This window comes from Gobius niger (genome assembly GCF_951799975.1).
Source record: "Gobius niger genome assembly, chromosome: 15".
Lineage (NCBI taxonomy): Eukaryota > Metazoa > Chordata > Actinopteri > Gobiiformes > Gobiidae > Gobius > Gobius niger.
Window position 1 is genome coordinate 22,236,532 of NC_136866.1, and position 20,670 is coordinate 22,257,201.

The following is a 20,670-nucleotide window of genomic DNA, read 5'->3' on the forward strand; positions in this document are numbered from 1 at the left end:
ATACCACTATTTTATTGTTTATTTTCCTCCATTTTCTTTTCTTTTCCATTTTCTGCCTATTTGCACACCCTGAGTGTTTCTAAGATGTTAGAAACAAAAAATGTTACAAGTAAATTGCTCAATTGTGAGATCAATAAAGGCCATCTTATCTTATGTTATATTATAAAAGTAATACATTATTAATCCCGTAATCAATATTAATACTCTGAACATTTATCCCACATTTTACTTAATTTATTGTTAAAATAGTGCTTGAATTCCCTTGGACTGAAGTCATCTCTGAAACTTACATCACATAAATAAATAAAAAGAATAAATAAAGTGTTAAGTCTATTTTAAATCTATGTTTTATGAATTCGTTGGTTGGATATATTTTGTTCAAGATTTGAAATTGAATCTAGTTATTTCTTCTTTTTTTTTATAATCTTTTTTAAAGCTCTGCCATGTTTTGACTACGTCTCCCACGGTGCACTATTAACACGTGTGCCTTTTACTTCCGGGTTAAGTAAAACAGCAACACTCGTTGGTTTGGTTTCAAGTTTATTCTTTCCAGCGGCAAATCGAAAATACCGGTAATGTGATGTTATGGATTACTTTGTTGGTCGCGGCTTTACATGAGTTTATTCTGACGCAATTCGACGCAAACTAATCGCGCGTGCCTCAATATTGGTATGATGTTTGGAAGATTCTAGTGTTAATGTTAATGTATATTATCAGTTAGCTTGATATGATTAGTTGCTCTCCTCTTAACCCAGTGCATTTTGTCCAGTTCGGCTTTACCCCAATCTAGAAGCTTCTCGATTGGAGCTTACAGCCTATAGGCCAGCGTAATACCTCATTTGAAAGCTAAGACCTGCAGTCGGGTTTAATTTTCGTGTGTGTATTTTTTTTGTTGTGTTTTCATCACGTTTTGTTGCCCATGTTTGTGGCTTGATCACAGTTACATTACACTAAAAAAATGTGCTAAAAAAAAGCAATGACAACGTGATAATAAAAACAAGGAAGAATCACTGATGAGCATTGTAGGTCTTGGCTTTCAAATGAGTTGTTACACTGGCCTATAGGCTGTAAGCTCTCCAGTCGAGAAGCTCTTAGATTTGGGTACAGCTGGTGAAAATGTTCTTGGTCAAAGTGGGGGGTTAACCCTCTTGTTTGTAATAATGCACATCAAAATCTACTGTATTATTCCACCTCCACGTTTTCTTAAAGCTGTGTTTAATGTTGAGCTACAATCAAATCTGAGGGCAACACGGAGTGAAAGTAAGACACACCTTCCCCCCTCAGTGCTCCCAGGTCAGCACTGGAGTCGTGTGTTTTTAAGGTCATTGAAACGTAAGCACCTATTAGTGCTCGTCACCGCTGCCTCAGCTCAGGCAGAGAGATTAGAGCAGGTACTTGGGAGGAGACACGAGAGGCTTTTTGCTATTCTTAATCTGCAGGGATAGCAATAGCTGTTCCTGTGTCTTGAAATTTGGATCGCAATCAGGCTAATTATAAATGGTTATTGTATCTGTGATTTTGCTGTGTTCACTCGACAGCTGACGGGATGGATCTTGGGAAGGCAAAGCTGCTTAGGACCGGTGTCAACACTCTACACCAGGCCATCCACCCTGTGCACGGGGTAGCGTGGACTGACGGGAAACAGGTCTGCCTCACTACCCTGTATTTCATTAACGGTGAGGTCAAATTTGGAGACACCAACGTTATCGGACAGTTTGAACATGTCCTAGGGCTCTTTTGGGGGCCTTTGTGCTGCCTGGATTCACCTGCGCTGTTGGCTGTTCAGCATAAGAAGCACATCACTGTATGGCAGCTGCAGCTCAGCACTCTGGAGCAGAACAAACTACTATGTACTCAAACCTGCGAGATGAGCGAGCCCTTTCCTCTGCTGTCCCAGGGCTGTGTCTGGCATCCCAAACTGGATGTACTGGCTGTACTGACAAAGAGAGACACTTCTGTTCTGTTTTCAGTTCGTGTGGACAACAGGAGAATCAAAGCAGACATTAAAGGGAGTGGGCTTATTCATTGTGCTTGCTGGACTAAGGATGGCACTCGTCTGGTGGTGGCTATAGGCAGTGCTCTACACTCTTACATTTGGAATGACGTTCAGAAGAGCATTGTGGCATGTTCATTCTGCCCCATATTTGATATAGGGGGTTATGTCTGTGCCATAGAGTCCACAGGAGAGGCGCAGGTCGCTGTTGCAACGGAGCTGCCGCTGGATAAACTTTGTGGCCTGAACGCTGGGATGGCGTTTGACTTGCCCACAGAGGCAGAGTCCATTCAGAGCCAGGTTTCTCAGGGTTCAGAGGAAGACAGTGTGTTTGACCGGAGGAGATCCTTTTCAGAGCGCTCATTCATTCCCAGCGCTGGACCTCTGGACCTCACTCACCTCTTGGCCCGACACCGGCGCTCTGACCCCAGCCCGCTCATGCACCTACGCCGTCGGGACACTGTGACCGGCTCTGGACTGGACTCCTCTCACCTTATTTTAGTCACTTATGAGCGTAAAGTCACCACCAGCCGCAAAGTCAGTATCCCCGGGATTTTGGTTCCAGATATTGTTGCTTTTGATCCCCGTGGGTCAACTGTTGCTGTGGCTTCCAATACATCGAACATGGTGCTTGTGTATCGCATCACTCCTTCTGCCATGCCCAACATCCAGCAGGTCTCTCTGCAGGCGAATGACAGGCCGAAGGGTGTCTGTTTCCTCAGTGACAAGATGCTTCTGCTGATGGTGGGCAGGCAGAAGTCAAATGATCCTGCTTTCCTTCCAGCTTCGAACACAGATAAATACATGCTTCGTCTTATGGCTAAAGAACTGTTGTACGACAGGGAAACCCTTAACACGCCACCCCCGGACAATCCCATGTGTACTCCTAATATGGGCCATGGGATTAGGCGGCACTCTGAGCACATCTCTAAGGAGGACAGGGAGCGTCCAGGGATAAAGGACTTGGTGTTGCCTGGAGGGGGAGTAGTGCGCTCACCTGCCAACAGGAGGAGGCTGATCGAGGAGGTGAGAAGCGCAGAGTTCAGCCCCGTCTCCAGCTCAGTGGACTTCTCCGACAGATCCTCCGACAAGGCCGTATCCAGCGCCTCCTCCATCACTTTGGAGAATTTCGACATGGACCACGTGAACCGCATGTCCAGCCTGGCGGTGGCGGGGCAGGCCAGCCGGGACTCCAGTCGCGCCAGCTCCCCGGCGCGTCTAGAGCCCCCGGACAAGCCCCACACCAACCCGACGATGGCCTTGACCGAAAAGACGGCGAGCCAAAGGGAGCGCGCCCTGGAGCAGCTGGTGCACAACATGGAGAGGCTTTTTACGCGCTTCTCGGACGTGCAGCAGTGTCTGGCGGAAATCAGGGACTACACGCAAAACGGGAAGAAGGCTCAGAGCGTCTATCCACAGTCCACAGAACCTCCTTATGTCAATGTCACATGCCAGGTACAGTATATACACTCATAATCACTGTATAGAGTTAACTGTAATGCTGGCTAATTCATAAACTATAGGACTGCAAGATTAATCTACTTGAAATCCCAATTTGAAAGATAAGATAAGATAAGATGATACTTTATTGATCTCACAGATGGAGAAATTGCATTCGATGAGAGAGCATCGAAAGGTTGCAACTGTATTTCTGTGGTACTATAATGTCATTTGCTAACGACAAATACCTTCCTCAATTGGGTCTCATCATAAAAAGCTGCTAACCCACTACTTATCACCTCCATCTTACTCTTGTATCCGTTTAGCTGTTCATATTTAAGTCTTCTGTCAAGTGGAAATACTTCAGGGTGTGTTTATGCACTGTGACAATCTCAATACTTGTGTGAAGAAGCATGTGAAGATTTTTTTCCTGCTGCGACGACTTGAATGAAGGCTTGACACCTTCAGAAGCCATAATAAAGGCGACAGAGATAAGGCGAAACTGCTTAAGCGATAAGATATGGGAAATCACCACTTGCGTTTGAGGGCCTTAATTCCAGTCGATTGATCAGCAGGTAGTAGATTAAGAAAGTTGATTATCTCATTAGAAAGAAGAGCATTCAAGCGTTGTTTGCCGAGGTTAACATTACAGGGTTAGCTGGTTTTATGATGAATCCTTTTTAAGTTTAATTGTTTTCAGAGGATTTTCTAATTGTGACCATTAACAGTGCGATTGCAGCTAATTGTGCTGCTGTGGTTTAGCTAAAGTCTCAGGATAAGTGTCTTGAACGGCGCTCTGCACTTTGTCTTTTGCAGAAGCAGTTGTCTGAAAACGTGTTCACTGACGAGCGGAGGCCGGTGCTGCTGTGTGACGGAAAGCTGTGTTTCCGCGCCCTGCAGGACCTCTTCAGCCTGACCACTGTGGAGATGTTGTACGGTAAGTATTCGCTATGAAGTACTTCTTCTGCACATGCCTTTGTTCTTATTATCGCTCTGTTATTGTAGCTGGTGTTTGACTCTGCGGCAGTGGCTTCTGTCTGGCACCTGCTTTGTTCTAAAGCCTGTTAGATTAGCGCTGTTGTGGCTAATAAAGTAATAGCTCTTAGCAAAACTTCCCAGAAACCTCTTAGGGAAGGCTTTAGGTAATCCCCATCAGTCATAGGAAACCTGACGACTGCTTTCATTTGTCATAAAGGCCTTTTTATGTCATTTTTCTTTCTAGAAAATGGTTAAAATTGTTCTTTTTTGCCCCGCAGTGGTCCTATTGTTCTTTCGCTTGTGTCTGTGCTATTCATAGAAGTGATTAAAAGCCTAGCGAGATTACAAGGCTTTAAAACAAAAGCTGCTTACTACTTTTAGTGTGCGCAAGACTGCCTTTGTTGCTACGGTGGGAGTGACCTAAGTGGTCCAAAAACGCAGTGTTGACAAATTAGCCCCGCTCGCTAAACGGTGCCTCTGTTGTCGTTCTCCTTCAGGGCCGATATGGATCGTCCTGGTGGCGGATCCCGACGGGTTTGTGCCGCTGACGTTTAAATCCAAGGATGAGCTCACTGTGAGGAACGGCAAAAGGAAATCGACCCTGAAGATGCCGAGCAGTCCAGAAACCTCCTGCCCCTCCAGCCCCGCGCCCAGTCAGAGTAACACAGAGATTTGAGCATACTCTTCCTCAAAATGAAGCCCCATGGAGCTTGTATTATTTTTTTAATAATGCAGTTATTTTTTTAATAATGCAGTTTTTTAATAATGTAGTTAAGCAAAAAAAAACACTCGCTTTTTTGTTTTGTAATGTATTTTCAAATCTGTGACGTTGCCATATAAAGAGTCACACAATGTCACTGTTAATGTTTACATATGATCAAATGGTAAACTCACTAGATTAAACCATATTCAGTTCAGCTTTTCACCAAAGCTTTATGGGTGTGACTCATGTGTAAGTGTGTGCACAGTATTCAGTCATTGTAAACAAATCAGAGACATTTTTGAATATTTCTTTAATTAGCATTTTGAAATGCCTACACACAAAAGGATGTTTACATGTTGCTTCTGTTGTTTGTTTGGAGGCAGTTTATCAACACATTTATCTTTATGGAATTTGCTGCCAGTGCAGTATTTCCCTCACTTTGGCTAAAACATTACTGCTTTCTCATCATCACACATTTCATGTTTCTTTAAATGCTTCAGATGCAAAAATTGACGTCATGTATTTAACTTGGACTACGTTGTCAACGTCCCCTTTGTCCACTAGAGGGAGCACTACACAACAGAAACCTGTGTTGTGTTGATGGCTCCTCTGGAGGAATGTCTGCATTTGCATAATAACAGTATTGTACAATAAATGTAAATAAATAAGAGTATTTTGTGTACAAAGTGCGTGCTTTTTGTGTGTTTTCTGACTTTGTATCAGAAATACCTGAAGCAAGAAGCAACAGCATGTATTGTTCTCATCAACCTTTAGTTTATATTGATCATTCATAAATAAATAGTGTTGTAGAGCTGAACACAGCAAATAGTACATTCATTTATATAAATTAAAAATCATTATGTCCAAGATTACTATACAGTACATGTCAATGAAAATAAAAATAAATGTTTACATTAAAACAATATAACCAGTAACCAGTGTAATATACACTATTCAACAATCTTCCAGCTGCTGAGCTGGAATCTTTGTAAATGTCCCACGTCACACGTGATTCAGGTCCTCCATTGTTCTGGAGCTGATGCTTTGTTTCCTGCAGAAGAAGCAAAACACAGAACATGATTAGAGCTGAATGTTGTCATTGTGCATTAGGGACAATATGAAACTGAATATGTAATTAAGCCTTCTTAGCATATACTGTATGTACATGATTTGATTTCCCTCTAAACAATATGCAAATTGCAAATCATGACTACTAAAATGACATTAAGATAAGGTTGTGTTGATCCAATGTAATTTCTGGATCCTTTTTCATCTCTTGTTGCATTTTATGAGTGGCATATACTCCGAGTCCTAAACCAGCCCTGAGGATCAAAACAGCAGCAGATACAAAAGGCCATAGAGCAGGAGGCAGTGCTCACCGTAGCTCCTCCAGGCAGAGTTGGTTCCGGAGTCTCACATCTTCACTGATTGGATACAGCAGCAGGATCAATAACCCTGTGACAATGAAGGCCACCGGGGCGGCGCCGATGAGCAGCTTCAAAGTATACACCACAGGAGCTGGCTGTTTACACGCGCCAGTGTCATAACCAGCGAACCTGCGAAAACAAGAAGAATCTCATTTAGTATCGAGCTGCAAAAATCATTGTCACCACTTTAACAGCCTGTGTCATAACCATATTACAAGGAAGTGAATATATAACACATCTAATAGAGATACACAGTTTTTGTGATTATGAATTGTCTTTGCTAATAAGACCTTCCACATAACATAGCACCTTTGAAGATGACAAAGTGCTTTAAATTGCATTATTGATTCAATCTTGGTGGTAAGTCATTGTCGCCACAGCCGCCCTATGGGGTTAATTGATCCCAGCACCTGTCCCCAATCAAGCTCTGGTTAAAGGGATATTTCAGGATTTTTGACATAAGGCCTCATTTCCTAGTTATCCAGAGTGTTGTTGATTTCTGGAAATATGTATATTTTTTAATTCATGCAGTCCTTCTATTTGAAGAGTTTAGTGGTGCTAGGCTAGTGCATGTCTATGGTAACTAGTAGCCTGCATTAAAAACAGTCTGACCCAAGCATAGTGCACCTGAGGCAAATTACTTAAAACACTATATATAAATGTCTGTGTTGACTGAATAACTTTTAAAATATTTTGCATTTAAAAGAACTTATATTTGAGCAGCATCAGCTTCCTGGTTGCAAGCTACGCAGCGGCGGAGTGATCTGCTGGCTTACCGGATGTACAGTATGTTTAAGTTTGTTTACCCGCGGCTGGCATTACTACACATGGAATTCCCAAAGGAGCTTTCTACAAATCAGATATGGCAACGTTTGGAGGACTACCCCATGGTTAAGAAGAGGTTTTTAATGCAGGCTACTAGTTACCATAGACATGCACTACCCTAGCACTAGCCTAGCACCACTAAACTGTTAAATATAAGGACTGCAAGAATTAAAATATATATATATATCTCCAGAAATCAACAACACTCTGGATAACTAGGAAATGAGGCCCTACAAAAATCCTGTAGTATCCCTTTAAAGCTCTGTGACTGGATCCTGCAAGCTTTCAAATGAGGCATGGTGCATCAGCTTGTGTCTTAATATCCAAGTTCAATTGTAGTCATAGTGTTGATTTTAAACCACAAAGAGTGCATCAAACACTACCTTTGATTGAACTTATTAAAGTACGGAGAAAATATTGCAATAACAGCGCTCCACAATATCAAACAAACGAACAAACATTGTATTTTCTCCTCATATCGTGCAGCGCTACCATTTCGAGTTAACAGACTTCGGGCCTGACACAGCAACACGGCTTCAAACGAGCCGAGTCAACACCTTTCACTTAATGAATTATACATTAAGGCGAGATAGAAAAAAGAAAGATCTAATGAGAGCCACTACACGGAGATGCCATTATAGGCAAATGAAAGCAGCAGCGCTGACTTACTCCAGACAGAGCGTGGAGACCCCCAGGGAGATGCTGGAAGCGAACTTGGTGAAAAACACGTAGAAGGAGTAAAATATGGCTTCGTGGCCTCGTGAGAAAGGGTTCGCCAGTCTGAAGTCGTCCACCACATCTGGGAGCATCGACCTGCACAAACAGAGAAGGATTATTTTGTCATTAGGGACAATATTGCAAGTGGTATATAGATTGAATTTACAATAAAATGTTGCAATGTAAAGAAATGTTAGGCCTTGATGTATGTAAACTAGACCATAATTGGCACCTTGGCTCTGCTTCATTAGCCAACCAGAAGAAACGAGTGTAATCAAACACTGATTAGGGCTGAATGATTTGGGGGAAAATGTCTAATTGTGATTTGCTGACAGGTTATTGAAATCACAAATGGGCTTGTAATATGTTTTCCAATAACAGCCTTTGTGATAGGCCAGTTTTGACCACTCCAGTTGCAATTTTTCTTTGATTAAACCGAATCTTGTGTTTCTAAATGCAGACTGTAGTGCAGACTTTTGCGCAGACGGCGGGGTGGGCACTCTGTACAATCTTCAGCTTCATACCTGGCACAGTAAGTGGCTGGACAGGGGCTGGACAGACTCCCATGGTAATGTTTTACACAGCCTTGGTCCCTCCCCAAGCTTCACCTCCTATAGGCCGTTCTCAAATGAAATATTTTCCACTTTCTGCGGCATGGAGTTTGCCCCGCGCTCTTTGATACTTGCACTAGAGCAGGACCCGTCGATATATTCAGGAGCTGGACAGTGTGTAACTCACAGTGGGAGAAATAAATGGTAGTTTGTCCTGTGAGCGCTTAATAAGATGCACGGGGCAGCGCGCGATGTTAAAGTAAAGAAGAGGAAAGCGAAGAGGAAGTGCTTTTTATAGTCATCGCAGTTCGTGGCAAACACCTCAGCCGACCCCCTTTTCCTCTAAGGCTTCCTTTCCCCTCAGGCTACCGGGGAAAGCACTGGCACAGCATCGTTTGTACTCAAGATACCAACTTTGTCTTGAGCAATGCTGTTGTTGCACCAAGCGAAAGATCAAGCCCTTAATCATGCTTTTGGTCTTTATCTTTTATCATTTGAATTGTTATACTATTGTTTCCTGATGAAAGAAAGTTCTGTTGGTTTCACTGACGAATGTTTTGGTAATCCTGCAATCATTTCAGAGCACACGGCACCATAATATTAGGATTAAGATGAACTTTACTGTCCCCATAGGGAAATTTGTCCTCTGTATTCCTTCAAAGCTGCCCAGACACGGGAAGAACATGCAATTTCAGGAACTTCTTGCTGTGAGACAAGAGAGCTCTTTCCAGTGCTGATGTTATGCAGCTACTGTTTTGCTCCAGTCCATCTCTACTCCACCTGTTTTCCATACACACTCCATGCATTAAACCTTTAATAACGTTAACCGAGGACAGCGCCGAGACGCCAGCAGCAGCAGATGATGGGAGCCCTTCTTACAAATGGTAGACCACAATTACAGGGCTAATAACCTGAGGGGATGATGGCCGACGGGCGGTCACAGGCAGGATAAACAATCCAACCCATCCTAAATAAACATGCCCCCCCCGGTGCACCCCTGTAATTTGGGTTTCGGACAAACCCAGGAGAACGATAAAGCACAGGGACATCCTTAGGGACACAGGGTGAGTTTTAAATAGCCATCTTGTTTTGACCGTGATTAGTCCTGGTTTAGCCTCGTTCCCATGATCTTTGCAGTTCTGAGGTGATATTTTGTTGAGAGCTCTTTCAAATGTGAACTGAGATGCCTTATATTCATATGAATATTTGATAATGCTTATGACTTACCACGGCAGGAGGAGAGAAGCCGCCACGCTGAGTCCAGACGACACGGCCACCACGTAGGCCACGACCACATTGGGGATGAACACCAGCATCAGAGTGAAGGGCATGATCCACTGAAGAAAATAAAAGGAGGAGGACTTTTTTATTCATGACATTATGCAAAAGTTTACCAAGCATCATTTCCAACCCTGTTCCTCATTTCCTCTCATTTATCTGCAAATTTGCAAAAGGAGATAAGTGCCATTGAAAAAAAACAACGGATGCTTGAAAATGTATCTTTACCTAGCAGTGTTTTTCATTGCCAATGCCTTCTGTGTTAGTCAGACAATTGGATTAGGTGTGTTCAATAACATGCGCTGTCTCGATCAAATAAACAATGAACAACTGGGATCGAATCATCAACCTTCCAGTGACAAACCCAACAACTCCCCTTTCTGCATCAGCCCCTCAGTCCTTTTTCTATCGCAGCAGCAGAAACATCAGCCTATTCAGTCACTTCTCTTCTTATATATATACATCAAGGTTTGACACTTTCACAATCTCCTTCTGTTTCCAACTTAAATAATGGAACTTTCAGCAATACCTTGTTCTAAAAGTATGTACGTATTGATTTTGTAACACACAAGTTGCAATTAACATGAAACTCAATGAAACACAAATTTACTTCAAGTATACTAGTTCAAGCATTACTAAAATAGGATCAAAATTAAAGCAGTACTAAGTAACTCATGCCCCTAGAGGCCAAAAGCGCCACTGCAGGTAGTAATTGTCCGTGAGGGTAAATACTACGCTGACAGAAAAGACAAAGGGAGAGAGGGACACATCCAATCACACTATGGAGATAATTTTTTTCACTCAAACTTGGCTGTAAATACTGTTTAAAGTGGCGCTAGCCCACAGTTAGCTTTGTTTCTAATGGAATCTTTGTGATTCCATTAGTGTGTAGTATAAGTGACTCCGACCCGGTGCATGGAAGTTGCATTTGAGGTTTTCTGGCCAGAGACACCAGGGGGAGATGAAAGACCCCCCAATGATCCCATTAACACTTGTATTACCCCCAGAGGGACTACGGAAAGGATTTATTAAGGTTAACAAGTTACTTAGTACTGCTTTAAGGACAAATGTAAACAAATACACTGACAATATTTATTCAGCCCTGTAATTTATTGGACAACAAGTCGGTATAGTAATTATCCTGACGGGCCTATTTGCAAACATTTCATCCAACAGAGGAAAGAGAATTGGACAAAACGGGCAACTTTTGAGCAAAAAAATTAGGTAAATTTCAACCAAAAGAAGCAATGGTTCATGTTAAATTGTACTTTATTCATTTGTAAATCTTATGTTTAAGACCATCATTCTGGCATTTTCGCTGAGCTTATACAGTTAAAAATTGTTGAGTAATGTCATGAGTTTAGAAGGAATGTATATTTAATGACAGTTTTAATCCAATTTACTTTATTGATGATTCCATAAATATGAAATATTGCACTTACAGTGATGCCGCAAAACGCCGCCGTCTTCTTCCCAAATCTCTCCAGAAACCACTGCCAAACGGGGATGCTGATTACCGCCGAAACCTGTGCAAGAAACGAAATGCAAATTGAGTCCCATCGTTTGACCGAATAGACTTCGACAGGGAGCAGTCCGACTCACCAGAATCGTTAGCACAATATTTTGAAAGTGATCCTTCAAATCCGCGGCGTAAGTGCAGAAGAGGACGAAGTTGCTCTGTACCAGCTGAGGGGGAAACAACAGTAGAAAAAAAAAGGAAAGGGAAATCAAAGTTAAAACATTGATGTATTCGTGGTATCTGGTCTACTCAGCAATGTCACCCGGCGCTGCGCGGGCTCCGAGCCAAATGAAGGGGCTGGAGAAGCTGCTGACAGAGTTTTGGGAGCAATTTATTCCCACTATGCACTTACACGGATGACAACTGACACCTACTCGAACTGAGAGGCTGGAAATTTACACAGACAGACAGACAGACAGACAGCCGGAGAGGTCTGGAATAGGCTGTATAATGTTTCCTGGCATGATGTGCAGATGTATAAGGTGCCACTAATTACAAGGAGGTCCACGAAAGCTGAATGTCCATGAATGAGCAATGTCGTGATTTGTTTAGTTTTATTCTGGTTACAAATAAATTAGGTGTATTCTATGTTCCTTATTACTGATTATCATGCTTCTTGCAGGTATATTGATTAAGGGCTAAGGTTGATCTAAACCAGCTAAAACTTCCATATCCTCCAAGTGAGCAACTATTATTCCCTCCCATCACCCGTCTTCTTTGCTGAGCAGCTGTTTCAATTAAAATAAGGGCAGGAAAAAACGACAAAGCCTGTCCGTGTAGCTGTAGTGGCTATGATGTTTTTACTTTTTTTCGATGAGAGGATTAAGCTTAGGAGGAGATTGAGAGGAGAGGAAAGTATTTCCTGGATCATAGCACCTCAGGAGGAGCTGTTGGGAAAAAGGAGTTTTTGGAAGTTGTCGCTGCGAAGCTAAGAATAGCCATTGAAAAAGGCTCGATACACAGCTCCAAGTAACATTGTAACATGGTAACAAGCTCGATTGGCCTTTAAGGGACTATACGGAGTTTAAAAATGTTAAAAGTATTTTCCTCCCCCTACATGTTCCAGCAATGTCCTAATGTGTAGAATGAGCCCAGACCTGTTCACCACAACTGCCTCTAAAATCCTGCACTGTCACTCAAAAAGTGCCGTCATGCACGAGCTTAATATAGAAGCTGCAGTTCCGCCTAAGACCTGAGGTGGCAGTAGTGAGTATAAAATGACCAACTTGCATCTAGTCTCTTTAATACCTCACTTTTAAGATGCAAAATTGACTTTTTCAGCTTTTGAACATGACTTTTTCCTTTGTCAAAAACATGTGGAGTAGTATTTTTTACTAATTTTTGCTGTTGGAAGAAATCCCAGGCGTCAAAACTTGAAAAAATCCTCAATTCAAGTAATTTAAGCCAATGCTTGATATTTACTTTTTGTAGTGTAAAATGTGTCATTCCCACTCTTCCCTACAGAGGGCGCTTCACTCCATACTGCCTTTTCTTTACATAGCCATTGTTTCATATTCTAAAACATAAGACATAGTCCAGGCAAGTTCTGTATATGATAAAGTCATTTCTGGAGTTTGCAGACAACATTACCGTAGAATTATTTCAATTACGAATCAAAGGTGGTTAATCTTTTGCCTTTCACTTAATCAAAAGATTACTGGGAATTTAGTTTATAGTTCACTCTATAAAAACGCCAGATAATTACGTCCGTTGGAGTTCATGAAAGTGTGTCCCTGATGAATGAACCACTTATAAATGTACCTGTAATTTGGCCACCATTAAGCGGTTTCCCATTTATATTTCAGGGCCTGTGGGGTATGCCCTGATGCAGCTGTTCTTTAATAGTGACAAACAGTGGGCAGTAATCTTGCTGATGGCTCTCAGGAGTACAGGGACTTAAAGCAGCTTAAAATCTCAGGCTTTCAGTGAGAGCTCCTCCACAGTGATCGAATCAACATCGAACAGCAGGTCTGGCTCCGCTCACTCCAGCCGCTACTGTCGTACTCGCAGGACTGAGGAGCAATGAAGTGAAAGTATAAAGTAGTTGCTTGACTGAAAGGTATTTATGCGTAATTCGACTTAACTAGTAATTACTACATGGAGTTCTTTCACATTGCCCTGCGTCCACGGAAGATTATTTGCATCATCATCAGATTTTGATTGTTTAACCTCTTCCCCACCTGAACCCAGCACATTTTCTCCAGTTTGGCTTTAACCAAATCTAAAAGCTTCTTGAAAAAAGTGTCAAGAAATTAGAGGATGAAGATGCAACAAAAAAAGGAACAAAAAGCAATGAATATTTGGCAAAAATGTGACAAAAAAAACGCAAAATAAAACTGACAAAAACGCAAACAGAAAAGTGATGAAAAAGTGATGAAAATGTGGCAACAATGCAAGGGAATGTATCCGTTTAGATGAGTTTAGTAGATTTGGGTAAAGCCAAACTGGAGAAAATGTGCTCAGTGAAGGCAGGAGTTAAAGGTTAATGTTTGTGGATTTTGCACTTGTTTACAGTTCATTAGTTGCTAGATGATTTTACACTCAAAAAAGACTCAAAGGAGTTTAAAAATGTTAAAACTAAGTATTTTCCTCCCCTAAATGTTCCAACAATGTCCTAATGTGTAGAATGAGCTCAGACCTGTTCACCACAACTGCCTCTAAAATCCTGCACTGTCACTCAAAAAGGTGTTAATTCGGGTCCGAAGTGTCGTCATGCTTAATATAGAAGCTGCAGTTACACGTATGACCTGAGGGGGCAGTCGTGAGTAAAACATGACCAACTTGCATTTAGTCCCTTTAAAGGTTTGAATATAAATATCTGAATATTGAAAGGTGACTAATCTAAACAAACGGTTCCAAAGCAAATCAGGTATAGTGTCTTTTATGGCTGAACGATATCGGCAAAATGTCACATCTCGATATTCATGCCAGATATCTCGATATCGACACGATATAACTATGGGTTAGGTAAAAACTAAGCATTTTTCAGAAAAATAAAAACATAATAATAAAGAGTGCAGTTTTATTGATGAAAATGTATATCGTTTGTATCTTGCTTTTTTCAAAATTAATGTTTTAAATGTTCATATCTCGATATTGATACAATAACCATATATCTTTCATCCCTAGTGCCCTTAATCCTCTCAACTTGAAGTAAAAACACTCACCATCGCTTCACTACAGCCACATGCAGCACATGGTATTTAGTTTCTTTATATATTTTTTTCTCTTTATTGAAACAACTGCAGCAAAGGGGAGCAAGAAGAGGGGGTGTGGGAGGGGCTTATAGTAGCTCACTTGGAGGATCAGGAAGTGAAATCGCAGGATCAATATTGCATTATCAAACCAACAAAGTGTAAGATAGGGGTTGAGATGTGTGCATCATTACCAACGCCATAGTACCTGTATAGCCACTGTTATGAAGAGGAACGCCGCGGTCAGGGTGAGGTACGGCCCGTGTCTCATCACCAAAACGAAGCCCTTATAAAACGACGTATTCTTCTCCGACTTGGGGCCGTAGGGATCTGTATAACACACAGACGTGAAGAGCATGAAGCGTATCAAATAGCACAGCGTAAGTGAAAGGCTAAAGATCGGCCCGAGGACCATCCAGGAACTCGCGCCGCAATGCAGAGAGGGAGGCTGTTTATCCCGTCAAGTAAACACTGGCACTGTCCCAACCACAAGGGAGTGGGACAGTCAAAACAAGGCTGTCACGCTCGTGTCCTACAGGTACGTCTGTGAGAGTTACAGGAGACGGGTTGAAATCAGCAGGACACATGCCATATGCTGGAAAAAAAGATTTATCCAGACAGTGCTGTAGGACGTTAATATGTAAAATTATGTTTTTGTAAATATTATTATTAACCTCTTAACCCCCGCCTGAACTGAGCACATTTTCTCCAGTTCAGCTTCACCCAAGTCTAAGGTGTCTTGAAAAAAAATGTCAAAATAGCGACAAAAAAGGAGAAGAAAATGAGGATGAAAAGAGACAAAAATGGGGCAAAAAGAGACAAAAATGTGAGGAAAAAAAGACAAAAATATGACGAAAAAGAGTCAAAAATCTGACAAAAAAAGACAAAAATGCGATGAAAAAAAAGACAAATATGTGATGATAAAAAGACAAAAATCTGTTGAAAATATAAAATATAAAAAATGTATTAAAAAGAAATGAAAATTTGACTAAAAATAGAAAAAATATGAATAGAGACAAAAATGTGACAAAAAAAGAGACAAAAAAAGACAAAAATGTGACGAAAAAGAAAAAAAAAGAGAAAAACAATGTGACAAAAATTAGATGAAAATCTGACGAAAAACAATGCTTAATAAGTGACGACAACACTGCAATAACGCATGGAAAAGATCCATATACATCAGTTTTGTAGGTCTTAGCTTTCAAATGAGGCGTTACACTGGTCTGCAAGAGCCTTTTAGATTTGTTGAGCTGGAGAAAATGTGTTCGGTTCAGGTGGGGTTAAGAGATTAAAGAATCAATCTGTGTCGTACCTTGTTTCAAATTGTATGAGAGAATCTAAATGGCACAATGTAAATAGTTGTTTAATCCCTGCAGGCCTAATGATCTGGGATAATGACCAGCAGCCCATCAAACAAACATTCAGCCTCGCTCTCCGCCCTGAAACTGATTTAGTATTTTCATATCGTAATTTTCGACATTTAAACATTCCCTCACCGTCTCTCTCCTTGACTCCCACGAACATGATGAGGGTGCAGATGAGGATGATGCCACAGATGACTCCGGCCGCGATCATGTAGACCTCTTTCTGGGCAGGGGGAAGAGAACAAAACAAAAGGTTTAAATCAATCCCTCTTGTGTCTGTAAAAAAAAGAAGAAAAAAAAAGACAGAACAATCCCGTCTATTCTGAGCCCTGCCATAATCTTTAATTCATAATCGCCGCAAACGCATGAAAATTTAAGTCTCTTCACATCCCAACGCTATATATGAACTTGGAAAACCTCTGAGTAAGGTTAGATAGTAGCAATGTAATAATCCATTTACTACTGTATTTTTGATGCTACAATTGGAAAAGGTGTCCTCATTAGCATATATAAACGTTCAGTTATGAAAACTTTAAAGGGATTTTTGACATAGGGCCTCATTTCCTAGTTATCCAGAGTGTTGTTGATTTCTGGAGATATTTTTTTTTTTAATTCATGCAGTCCATTTCTATGGTATCAGCTGGCCTGCATTAAAAACAGTCTGACTCCACAGTGCACCTGAGGCAAATCACTTATAACACCAGACTAACAATATAAATGTCTGTGTCCATAGAATATTTTTTGGAATATAACTGACCTTGCATGACATAAATGATTGCATTTTGAGGGACTATTTTCTAGCAGATCACTCCGCCGCTGCGTAGCTTATACAACCACGAAGCTGATGCTGCTCAAATATGAGTTATTTTAAATACAAAATGTTTTAAATGATTCTATGGACACAGACATTTATATGATTAGTCTGGTGTTACAAGTGATTTGCCTCAGGTGCACTGTGGAGCGGGTCAGACTGTTTTTAATGCAGGCTAGCTGATACCATAGAAATGCGCTAGCCTAGCACTAGCCTAGCACCACGTAAGTCTTCAAATACAAGAACTGCATGAATTACAAAAAAGATATCTTCAGAAATCAGCAACACTCTGGATAACTAGGAAATGAGGCCCTATGTCAAAAATCCTGAAATATCCCTTTAACCTAAAGTCATTAAAGTGTTTTCGTATGCCACATCTCACAGTACAAACACAAGGATAAACAGTCAGAAAACCTCAAGCGGCTGCGTTTCCCAAAAATACATCTTTAACCATTTAGAGCCGGGGCCTCGACAGGAACTGCTCTGCCTTAAACAACCTCTGTTTGTTTACACGTTTCTGATGCGGAAAGGCCCGGCGGTTCATTATTATTTATGCACTTCAAACACATCCCAAATTGCCGAGTTTCCGTTCGCCTACGCGCCGCAGCGCCAACCCCGAACCAGTGACCGAGGAGGAATTCAGCGGGTGGGACGCCTCGGTTTGGTTTCGGGAGCAGGTCGACCCCAATATGGTTCACCCAAACTGCAGCGGAAAGGCCCAAAATTGAGGTCTAAATAGCAGCGGTGCAAAAACATGGGACGGCTCTGGTGCGGAGTTGTTTTATGATGCGGTGGGAGTCAAATACAGGTTGCGCAGACTGTTTTCTATGAGCTATTCGGAGCTCCGGAAATCTGCATATCTGCAAACATTTGATCGTCCAACATAACTTGTTGCTCCAGTGCACACACACAAACTTTGATTTGGCTAAAATGATTGATGAAAGTGGGCGCATTTACTTGTGGTTTCTAAACATGCTTTTGGGCTCCTCTGCTTTGATATTCTGTTTTATAAATTGCATTCAAGGAGACTTTATCATCAAAAGTGTCACAAAGTGTGGTTGCAGCACCCTCTGCTGGCAACAGGGGGAGTTAAACATGATATAAAGAGTTGAAGGGCTGGAGCAGAGGAAGGAAGAGGGTTCCGCTTCCTGACAGCCTAATCTAGATGTAGTCATGCTCGACCTTAATATAGACCTTGCAGTTACGCGTAAGACCTGAGGTGGCAGTGGTGAGCATAAAAATGACCATCTAGTCCCTTTAAACTGTGAAACTAATATATGATAGACTGATTACATGCAAAGTGAGATATGTAGCCTTTATTTGTTAGAATTTTGATTATTACTGCAGGTGTCATAGCAAGTTGCGATTTTCCGCTTCCTGACAGCCTATCTAGATGTAGCAGTTCTTCAGTCAGCTGGACCTGGCCTGTAAACTCGGCTCCCTAAGGCCAGTTCACTAAAACAGTGGTTCCCAACCTTTTTGCCTCACGGACCCCTTGAGTCGTTCATTTTTACTCCAAGAACCCACTATCTCGAGAATTTTGCCAATACAATTAAAACTCGGAAAATTAGAATATCACTAAAAAGTGCATTCATTTCTCTTATTCAACTTAAAGGGACTATACGGAATTTAAAAAAGTTCCAGCAATGTCCTAATCCCCACCACAACTGCCTCTAAAATCCTGCACTGTCACTCAAAAAGTCTCTAGTCATGCATGACCTTAAAGCAGTACTAAGTAACTCTTCCCCCTAGAGGCCATAAGCGCAACTGGAGGTGTAGTAGCAAGTTACGATTTTTTAACTTATTAATTGTCTTGGAGAGTAAATACTACGCTGACAGGAAAGGCGAAGGGAGAGAGGGTTACTGTGCATCCAATTATACAATGAAAATATTAGTTTTCACTCAAACTTGGCTGTAAATACTGTTTAAAGTGACGTTAGCCCGCAGTTAGCTTTGCCCGTTAGCATGTTAGCTTCTTCTTCGTGATTACATTAGTGTGTATTGCTTTCTCCGCACCGGTGGCAGTCAAGTTGCAAACATGGTTTTCTGGCCAGAGACACCAGGGGGAGATGAAAGACCCTCCAATCATCCCATAAACACTTGTATTACCCCCACAGGGACCACGAAACGGATTTATTAAGGTAAACACGTTACTTAGTACTGCTTTAATATCGAACCTGCAGTTACACACAAAACCAGAGGTGGCAGTAGTGAGTATAAAAATGAACAAGTCCCTTTAAACTGTGAAACTAATACATAATAGACGCATTACATGCAAAGTGAGATATGTATAGGCTTCATTTGTTATAATTTTGATTATTATGGCTCAGCTTGTAAAAACCCACAATGAAAATGGACTTTAAGCCATAATCATCAAAATTATAACAAAGGCTTAGCATAATTATGTCACTTTACATGTAATGAGTCTATTATGTATTAGTTTGACATTTTAAGTTGAATTACAGAAATAAATGCACACATTTTCTGAGTTTGACTTGAATATTCTACAACATGGTCAACTAAGCTCACATTCTCCATAATTTAGAGCTTTGTTTTCGAAATGAAGCTAAAATACATACAAATTCAAAGATTTTATTGAAAAAATTGACGTTGTTTCACTTTACCTTTTTAAAATCTGAAATAATTCTAAGTACCCCTTGCAAGGTGCTCAAGTACCCCCAGATCTTTTACCCCTGGTGGAAAACACTGCACTAAAACTACTGTATAACTTATTTTTCCTCCAAGGTTGTAAAATTAGCTCAAGTAAAAAATAATCCAAATAATACAAACCTATTAACAGCAATATCAACAATACTACAATGGATAATTAGTCGGAAATAAGCAGAATAGGTACCAATGCATTCACAAAAACTGGAAATATGAACACATTTACTATTATCGGAATATTAAAATAGGCTAGTCATAAAAAATGTGATGCAAAAAAAAAATTAAATGCATATGAATGGCGTATTGATGTGAATGAAATGGCAAGAAAATAACCTGGCAAGGACCTCTTACTCCCACACAGCTATACCACCCTAGTATTACGTTCAACCATAAGGAAAGTTGCCTCTTAAAAAGAAAACAGCCCAAAATGTTTTCACATGAGTGCGTGTAGGTTCATGTAAAGTACAACATATTGAAGCGCCGGTGCCTTCAGAGGCTGCGGGTGTGACATAAATAGTGCTAATGGCTAACAGACTACGGAGGACCCCTCTAGCTTGGATTGAGATGTGACGGAGCCCCTTTGTGGTCAGGAGAGCGCGGCTAATTCAGGAAGTCACGCTCAAATTTCAAGGATCGGTCTTCCCCTCTCAATCCCATCGGTTAAAAGGGTTAAAACACGAAGCAATTTGGATGTCAGGACCCATAGGCCGTGTGTGAACGGATGAGTAAACCTTTTTGACCTGGGATATTCAGCCCTGTTTGAGCCTGGTGTGTAATTTATTTCATTTAAGGAAAAGATGTTTGAGCGCATGATAGCATATTGTAACGGGAACCATCTGTCAAATATCAATTGTATATAATTTAAAGGATTCGGTTGACGAAAATGCACCAGGAAAATCTGAAGCTTAGGCTAAAAATATGTTCGAAAGGAGAGCGGACTTAAATTTGCTGATAGGTTTCCACCACCTGGTTGGGGCGCAAATTGCTGCCAAAAATGGTGAGAACTTGGCGTAAAAGCAAAGTCACACAAAGCAGGGGGATTCTTGTTGGAAGGTTGGTCGACAAACATTGGCAGAGTATAACTTAAGCACTTAGACCAGTCATATTTGCATAAAAATGTGAAAAAACCTACCATGAGTCGTGTTATGTTTGGTAAACCTGCACATTTCCTACCCAGACACCTTCAAAGAACTCCCTACTCTG

General features: G+C 41.2%; 2 protein-coding genes across 4 annotated transcripts in view; one reads left to right on the top strand and one right to left on the bottom strand.

The window, feature by feature from the left end:
• Positions 1–511: 511 nt before the first annotated feature.
• Positions 512–5,140, top strand: wdcp (WD repeat and coiled coil containing). Of its 3 annotated transcripts, none has more exons than XM_079572283.1 (4): positions 512–572; positions 1,539–3,448; positions 4,250–4,370; positions 4,909–5,140. In XM_079572283.1, the coding sequence occupies exons 2-4, from the start codon at positions 1,547–1,549 to the stop codon at positions 5,085–5,087; spliced, it is 2,202 nt and encodes a 733-aa protein (XP_079428409.1). In that variant the 5' UTR covers positions 512–572; positions 1,539–1,546; the 3' UTR covers positions 5,088–5,140. The 3 variants fall into 3 exon arrangements, with proteins under 3 accessions (XP_079428409.1, XP_079428410.1, XP_079428411.1); XM_079572284.1 differs by having other exon boundaries at positions 542–669; XM_079572285.1 differs by lacking the exon at positions 512–572 and having other exon boundaries at positions 1,546–1,645; positions 1,731–3,448.
• A 225-nt stretch (positions 5,141–5,365) lies between these two features.
• The window catches only part of mfsd2b (MFSD2 lysolipid transporter B, sphingolipid), a 50,264-nt gene continuing 34,959 nt past the window's right edge, over positions 5,366–20,670 (bottom strand). The window contains exons 8-15 of the mRNA XM_079572727.1: positions 16,122–16,212; positions 14,834–14,955; positions 11,515–11,598; positions 11,355–11,438; positions 9,862–9,971; positions 8,036–8,179; positions 6,494–6,670; positions 5,366–6,165 (exon numbers count right to left, since the gene is read on the bottom strand). Of these exons, the coding sequence (XP_079428853.1) occupies positions 6,117–6,165; positions 6,494–6,670; positions 8,036–8,179; positions 9,862–9,971; positions 11,355–11,438; positions 11,515–11,598; positions 14,834–14,955; positions 16,122–16,212 (861 nt within the window). The 3' untranslated portion in view covers positions 5,366–6,116. The remainder of the gene's footprint in view (positions 6,166–6,493; positions 6,671–8,035; positions 8,180–9,861; positions 9,972–11,354; positions 11,439–11,514; positions 11,599–14,833; positions 14,956–16,121; positions 16,213–20,670) is intronic.

Excerpts from the sequence above, each read along its gene's own strand:
- wdcp (XM_079572283.1), top strand. The coding sequence starts at position 1,547 with ATGGATCTTGGGAAGGCAAAGCTGCTTAGGACCGGTGTCAACACTCTA. Across the intron at positions 3,449-4,249 it reads ATGTCAATGTCACATGCCAG|AAGCAGTTGTCTGAAAACGT; the intron begins GTACAGTATATA and ends TGTCTTTTGCAG. Across the intron at positions 4,371-4,908 it reads CACTGTGGAGATGTTGTACG|GGCCGATATGGATCGTCCTG; the intron begins GTAAGTATTCGC and ends GTTCTCCTTCAG.